This window comes from Mandrillus leucophaeus, unplaced genomic scaffold (assembly GCF_000951045.1).
Source record: "Mandrillus leucophaeus isolate KB7577 unplaced genomic scaffold, Mleu.le_1.0 Scaffold18, whole genome shotgun sequence".
Lineage (NCBI taxonomy): Eukaryota > Metazoa > Chordata > Mammalia > Primates > Cercopithecidae > Mandrillus > Mandrillus leucophaeus.
This window is the reverse complement of record NW_012101809.1, coordinates 450,907-457,922: the sequence shown is the minus strand read 5'-3', so window position 1 is coordinate 457,922 and position 7,016 is coordinate 450,907. Positions and strand designations below refer to the sequence as shown.

The 7,016-nt window shown below is 53.8% G+C and overlaps 1 protein-coding gene across 1 annotated transcript in view; it reads right to left on the bottom strand.

The window, feature by feature from the left end:
- Positions 1 to 1,667: 1,667 nt before the first annotated feature.
- NKX2-3 (NK2 homeobox 3) overlaps positions 1,668 to 7,016 on the bottom strand; it is an 8,143-nt gene continuing 2,794 nt past the window's right edge. The window contains exons 3-8 of the mRNA XM_011977524.1: positions 6,303 to 6,459; positions 5,504 to 5,959; positions 5,301 to 5,374; positions 3,976 to 4,094; positions 2,068 to 2,456; positions 1,668 to 1,952 (exon numbers count right to left, since the gene is read on the bottom strand). Coding sequence (XP_011832914.1) covers positions 1,668 to 1,952; positions 2,068 to 2,456; positions 3,976 to 4,094; positions 5,301 to 5,374; positions 5,504 to 5,959; positions 6,303 to 6,459 — 1,480 coding nt within the window. The remainder of the gene's footprint in view (positions 1,953 to 2,067; positions 2,457 to 3,975; positions 4,095 to 5,300; positions 5,375 to 5,503; positions 5,960 to 6,302; positions 6,460 to 7,016) is intronic.

Sequence of the window (7,016 nt, the reverse complement as noted above, 5' to 3'; positions counted from 1 at the left end):
TCTCAAATACCTGACCTCTAGTGATCCTCCCATCTCAGCCTCCCAAAACACTGAGATTATAGATGTGAGCCATCGTGTCTAGCCCCAAGGATTGCTAATGCTGTTTGACACATGGCAAAGCCAAGCCACAAACTAAAACTGCGGCCAGAACAAAACCTGGCTTCTCTACCCTGGTTGCAGCCTGCCAAGCAAGCTCACCATCTCCTCTGGTGAGGCATTCTAATAAGTAGCAGTAAAAGAAAAGGGGACGCTCATTTTGAGACAGCATAAAGTTACAAGAGCTATGGGAGATGGATAAACTCCAAACACACAGCCCCTCCCTCAAATCCTACTGATGCCCTAGGTCTAGTTCCTAAGGGAGAAAGCTGATTAAGTGGGAGGTCTGACTGCAAGGTGGGGTCATGAAAAGGGTGGGCTTTAGACTCACATGGCCTCTCTCAGCTTCCAAGAAACCCCCAACTACTACCACCATCATCATCTTCTTAACTAGGTTAAGTGGCAGTTTCACAATCTTACATAAAAGTGAACAAAAGCCTCTTTTAACTACATGCTCACCAGAATGGCTAAAATGAAAGATAAGTGAAATAAAAATACTAAGTATTGGGGACCATGTGGTGCTAACACTGGTAGAAGTGTAAATTGGTCTAACCAACTGTAGAAAACTGCTTGGTAGAACCTACTAAGGCTAATATTTGTATCTATGACATAGCAATTGCACTCCTAGGCATATACTGAATAGAAATTTGTATTATGGTCACCAAAAGACAAGCTAGAATTGTGCTGTCCAATAGAGTAGCCCTAGCCATATTAGCTACTTACATTTAAATTAATTACAATTTTAGAAAATTAAAAATTCAGTTCCCCAGTCACACCTGTCACATTTCAAGTGCTCAAAAGTCACACGTCACTAATGGCTACCATGTTGGATGGCACGGATATAGAACATTATCATCGCAGGAAGTTCTATTGGACACTGTTCTAGCATATCGTAGTGGTGCTATTCACAACAGCCTAAAACTAGAAACAACCCAAATACCTATAAACAGCAGAATGGATACATTGATTGTGGTATTTTCACACCGTGGAACACTCTAAAATAACTGAAATGAGCGACCTACAACTACCCGCAGCCATATGGATAAATCTCACGAACGAATGAAGCAGGTGCACAAGAGTGCAATCTATATGATTCCATTTAGATAATGTTCCCAAACAGGCAAAACTAACCTGTGCTGTTAGAAGCCAGGACAGTGGTTACCCTTAGTGGCTCCAGGTAGTAGTTACAAGAAGGGAGCATGGGGTACTTTCCAGGGACTGATAATGTTCTGTTTCTTCATGTGGGTGTTGGTAGCATAGAAGGGTTCCGTTTATAAAGATAGAGCAAGCCGAAGCTTGGGGTTTTCTGGATGTATCTCCCATTCCAATAAGAAGTTTACTAATGACCCCTTTTGAAAACCTCAGCTGTTATTAATCTGTTCCTTACAATCTAGGTGGAGTGAGGTGGGGGCCTATTTTCAACAAAGCTAACGTGCTTTAGAGATCAGTGCCCCCTCCCCCTGACGCCTCCCCAGGACTCCCTGCAGAGACCTCCCCATGTCCCCTAAGCCCCACCCAGGATGTCCTACCTCCGCGACCTTCAGGACTGCTGGCTCTTGCAGTTTGGGCTCTCACCCGCAGAGTCGGCTAGGCTCTCCCGGGGCTCGCCGGGGCACTCCCGGCCCAGCTGGCTCTGACTGCCCCGGGCCCGCCTGGGAAGCTGCGGTCGGCCCCCGGGCGCCCCGCCCCGTGGCACCTGCGCTGCCCCTGGCAGTTCGAAAGGATCCTTTCCTCTCGAGCGCGGCCAGACTGAGGCTGAGCACTGAACTCTCTCCAGTCGCGGACAAATCACAGTCCTTCCAGGGCTCGGGCCCCTGGAGTTGGGAGGAGGTGCCCGGGAAGTCCCCACTGGCGTCCTGAACCAGAAAGCGAGGAACTGCGCGGCTGCGACTGGGGCCTTGGACCTCCCGGTCTCCCGCACGTGCCAGTCTCCAACAAAGCGCCCGCCCACCCGGCCCCACCCTGGCAGACGCGCGGCCCCAAGTCACCCGGGCGGTGCCCGCGGGCCCGAGAGAAGCCCCGCGGAGAGTCGCCGGGTTTCCCCTCCTTACCCTTTCCTTCCTGCAGCGGTGGGCTAGAGAGGACTCGTGCCTCCGCCAGGAAACGTCCTTTCACCTTTCCCTTCTGTCGAATGTCCCAGATGCAGCCGAAGTCAAAGCCCTGCAGACCCTGCCGGGCGCCACCTGTCCCAGGTTTACCCGCAATGGCTCTGCCAGATCTCCGTGGTGACGCGCGCCCGCAGAGCTGGGGTTTTCGGTCCTTGTGCTGTCCAGGTCCCCGCCTCCCTGCCCCTGTCCCCACTCCCTCACCCTGGGGAACTGCGAGTGCCTCGAGGGCGGAATAGCGTCCTAGACATCTTCCTGGAAGGTCAACGCAATATCCTAGGTATTGAGCTTGATCATTTTACTTAACTTCCAAAGCCAAAATGATTGATACATGAAGATTTACTATATAAACATTCACTGAGTTGTATACTTAACTATTTGCATGTTTTACTGTAGGAACAACAACAAAAAAAGGTGCTACAAGCATACCCATTTTATAGAGGAAGAAACTGAGGTTCAGGGCACTTCTAATTTACTCAATGTTTCCACTGCTGGTTGTGGTGCTGCTGAGAACAGAATGGACTCAGTCTGACTTCAGAGTTCATCCTCTTAACTCCTCAAGATCAGGCTCTACAGGAAAATAGCTTTTAGCCACCTAAAACCTATCCCACTTCTTCAACCAGTGGTGCCAACCCACCCTGAGCTTAGTGGGTGGGGAGGGGTTACACACTCATCCAAGGGAACCCAAGAGGGTTGAACCTGAAGCGACCGCTGGTATCATATGGTTTACCCTTCTCTCCACCATAGATCTCAAAAACCACAGCCCAGAGGAACAACTTACTTGGCCTGTTCCAAGTCTAATGGGTAGATTTTGATTCCTCCTGGCTCACAGGACAATTTAATGAAGCAGCAGTTCATCCTGTCAGGGGGAACTTTTCCCCTGGAGAGGGAGCCCAAGGAAGAGGTAGCTGCGTTGGTCAAGGATTTTCAACCTCCGATCGAGGAACCCCAGCAATGAGCAGTAGGGAAATCCTCCAGTGAAATGATGGGAGCTATTTATACCTGGAGACTGCAGGCTCCGGAGCAGGATAGGGAGCAGGCTGGTCTAGGCTGGCTTCAAGTATCTCAGGACACGCAAACTTGCGGAAGCCAATCCACAGAACCAGTTCTGTTTCCTCTATGAGGATCACAAGTCACTTTTCCAGAACAAGAGGGAATGCAGAGTGAAGGAAGACCAACACAGGGCAAGAGGAAGCCCAGGAAGGAAAGTGGGTGTGTGGTGCTGAGAGGCCAAGGCCCAGCAGGATAGGGGACTGGATTGGAGGCAAAGTAGTTGCTTACTTAGGAAACCTCCAGTGGAGCAAGCGCAGCTATTCCTAGAGACTTCAGTTCCTAGAGTGAAGGTGCTGAAATTCCACCTGGGGAGTGAGCTTTCACAGGGTGCTGGCCCAGGTCTTGCTGGCTTTCCATTCCCTGCGCCTAGTGAATGTAGGGGAAGTCAAATTGGGTCCCAGACGCGGGTCCTGGGTTTCTTACACATCCTAGTTTTCCCCAGGCCCCAAACTTTGTGTCCTGGGGTCAAGGTCTTTACCAAGATCTTAGCCTTCTATCCTAGGTATTGAGCTGTAGGATGAGGTGCAACATTGTGGGGAGGGATGTCCTTAGGCAGTATCACAGGGTACAGAAGAGGTGGGACCTTCTGCTGGGTTGGAAATGGGTTGCCAAGTGTCCTGACTAGGCCCAGGGAAGCCAAGATTCCAGTTCCACTTTTCCCTCCAGGCCAGCAGCCAAGGCCACAGCTCAACAGCACCTGGGCAATTCAGGCAGCACGAACCAGGGAAGAGGTGCTGAAGGGGCCCAGAGGGCATCTCACAGCCCTCCTGGCCCCATGAGCTCCTACTGTGGTACTTGTCCCAGAGGGAAAAGATGCCAACCTGGCCCTCCACATCTCTCCTGTGGAGGGAGAGAGACAAATAAATCTTTGCATGACACCATGTTATGATATTGGAAAGTACCTAAGACTCTGATGGCACAAATGTGAGAGTGATTACCTCCACTTAGGTGGTTCAGGAAGGAAGCTTGGCCTTGAAGGAGAGGCAAAAGTTCACCAGAAAAATGGGGGTGGAAGGGCATTCCAGCTGGACAGGAGGGCATGTGCAGAGACATGGAGGCTGAGATAGCAAAGCACTGTTGGAATGACATCCTTTTGTCATTCAGGCATTGACTTAAATGTAATCTTAACAGGCTTTCCCGACCGCCTACTTGAAAAGACCTCCACTACCAGCGTTTGGTTCTATTTCCTTTTTAGAATTCATCTACTGTTTTTGCATTTGTTTATTGTCTCACCCTCCCTCCACCCACCCCTGCACACCTGAAAATAAAATCCACCAGTCTAGGGACACTTTTTTTTCACCGTTCCCAGCAACTCAACAGTACAAGTGAATACATAGTAGGTGCTCAGTATACCTAGTTGAGTGGATGAATGAATGAATGAATGAGTCTGCAGCTGCAGGCTGTGAGAAGCAAGTAAGGAGCCAAGAATTCCCTCTCCAGCCCTTTGCCTAAGCAATCCATGGGAAGGTAATGGCTCCAGAAGAGGGATCGCGGTAGGGAAGGGGATTGGGGCATCATGGTGGTGGGAGGCTGTGTCCCAGTTTGGGGTTGGCGTGAAAGAGGAGGGACGCGGCTGCGAGTTGCTGCGGGACCTGCAGTCTAGTGCACTGGCTCATGCTTGGCTCCGGGGTCTTTCTGCCGCCTAAGAGGCGAGGGGAGGGAAGGTCTTCGCCCCCCAAGTGCCGCTTCTCTAGCCTCCCGCTAGGCCCTTTCGGATGTGTCCAAGTCGCATCCTGGGCGGTCAGAGGGCTTCGGAGGGCTTCCTTGCCTGCCTGCCTGCCTGCCTCCCTCCCTCCCCTCCTTCTTTTTCCTCCTCCTCCTCGCGTCTCTCCAGCTCCCCAGCCGGTCGGCCCCGCCACAGCGTAGCAGCCCCACCCCCTCCTGTAAGGGTGAAATTGCTAAACTTGTAGCAATAATGACCCAGCATTCAGGCCGCCGACTCCCGCTGAACGTCTCAGCGCCCCGGCCGGCCCGGCCTAATCAGCGCTCCCCTCCCTGCTGCCCGCCCAGCCCCCGTCCCTCTGGCCGCCCCCTCCCCCAGCTCACAAAAAGTGGGGAACAAAACCCCCGCACATTTCTCCGTCCCTCTGTTGAGCAGACTGCTGCACAAAGCCCCCGCTCTGAGAAGCAATGGGGAGCTCGGGGGGGACGTCAATCCGACGCGCTGGGGTTTTTGTTCGCGCAGGGGACCTCGCCTTCCTACCACACCTTTTGTTCGGGACTCCAATAAAAAGCTATTCTTTCCGCACCTTCCCGGCCCGGAGCCGCCTTTCAGCGAGGCCCGGCCCCACAATGGCGCGGCGCTCTGAGGCCTCCCCATTCACCCGCCTTGGCACGCTCACAATCGGCCGTGTGGCAGCACAGGCCTCGCACAGGCATTCTCCGCAAGTGACAAGGAGCCGCATAAAGCCGGGGCCGCCGGGGGAGAAGGGAGGGCGGCCAAGGGGGAGAGCTCGGCCGCGGTGGGGCGCAGCGCAGCACCCCCAGGCGCGTTGGTAGTCCTGGCTGCAGCCGGGGAAGAGGCTGCTTTCGCGCCGCCAACAGCTGGGCCTGGGGGCGAGGCTTCCTTTTCCCTGGCGACCCTCGAGGTGGGGCAGATTACAAGACTTGACCGAACGCAGGTCTATACAGCTAGTCCAAGCATCTGGGTAAAACTTAGGGGGAACTACAAAGCCAGGGACTTCAAATGGCCCTGAGCCTTCGACCTGTCCAGCCCGCAAAAGTAAACAGAAATTAATGAACAAAGCCACGAAGAGACCAGACTTACAGCCTGGGGCCTGGCTCATGGGAGACCAGGCCTGCAATCGCCCACGGAGGATGGCTTTCCCCCTCGCACCTTTTCCTCCCTTTCTGGCCCTATTTAAAGGATTCCTCTCCACTCTTGGGGGCTAAACAAATTCTGTAGCCGGCCAACGATCTGAAAATATTGCACCTTGTTTATTGACTCCTGTAGTGTGTGGCAGCGGGTGTGTACACGGCGTGTGGTTATAGTTATATAGATAGATAGATAACATGTGCTGAATACAGAATACGAAACAGAAAGGAAACCCGGTAACACCTCCGGTGGGCCACCAGGTCTCGAGTTTGTTCAGCCTCCCCCCACCCCCAACTTTTGATCTCATTCGGCTGGTCTTCCTCGAAGAATCCTGCGTTCCCCGACAATCCGGAGATCTGGACAGAGGTATCTGCTGCGGAGGGGAGACAGCTGGGAAACGAAATCGACTGTGCTATGGCGCTCCAGGCCCGCAAAGGGGGCAGAGAATCGGTAGGGCCTGGAATTTCTCAAGCCACGACTCCCATTTTTCTCTCCTTCATGCTTTTAATTTGTTATGTCCTTGGGCTCCCCGCCAATGCTTCGCGGAGGCCGCGGAAAGGCAGAGGGAGAGAAGCCCTTCTCACTTTGGAAGAACCAAGCGCGGCCAGGGTCCTAGCCGCCTGCACTCCCCTCGCTGCCAGGGTCGGGGCCATCGTCCCCCCCGGCGCCCAGCCGGCGTTTCTGCCTCAGAGACAGTCCTGGCGACCGGACCCAGTCATCCTCCTTGCCCCTGAGCCCCCTTCCCCAGGCCTCGAGTGAGCTGCGATCCGAAGCCCGGAGGAGCGAGACGTATATATATATTTTTTAACGAGGGGACCTGACCTTTAGGTCAGGCCCTTCTCGAGCTTCAGTCCCGCGGCGCCAGGCTTCGCTGGGGTGCCTGCCGCGTGACTCGCCCCGTCCCTACCAGGCCCGGATGCCCTGCAAGGTGCCCTGAGCGCACGCGG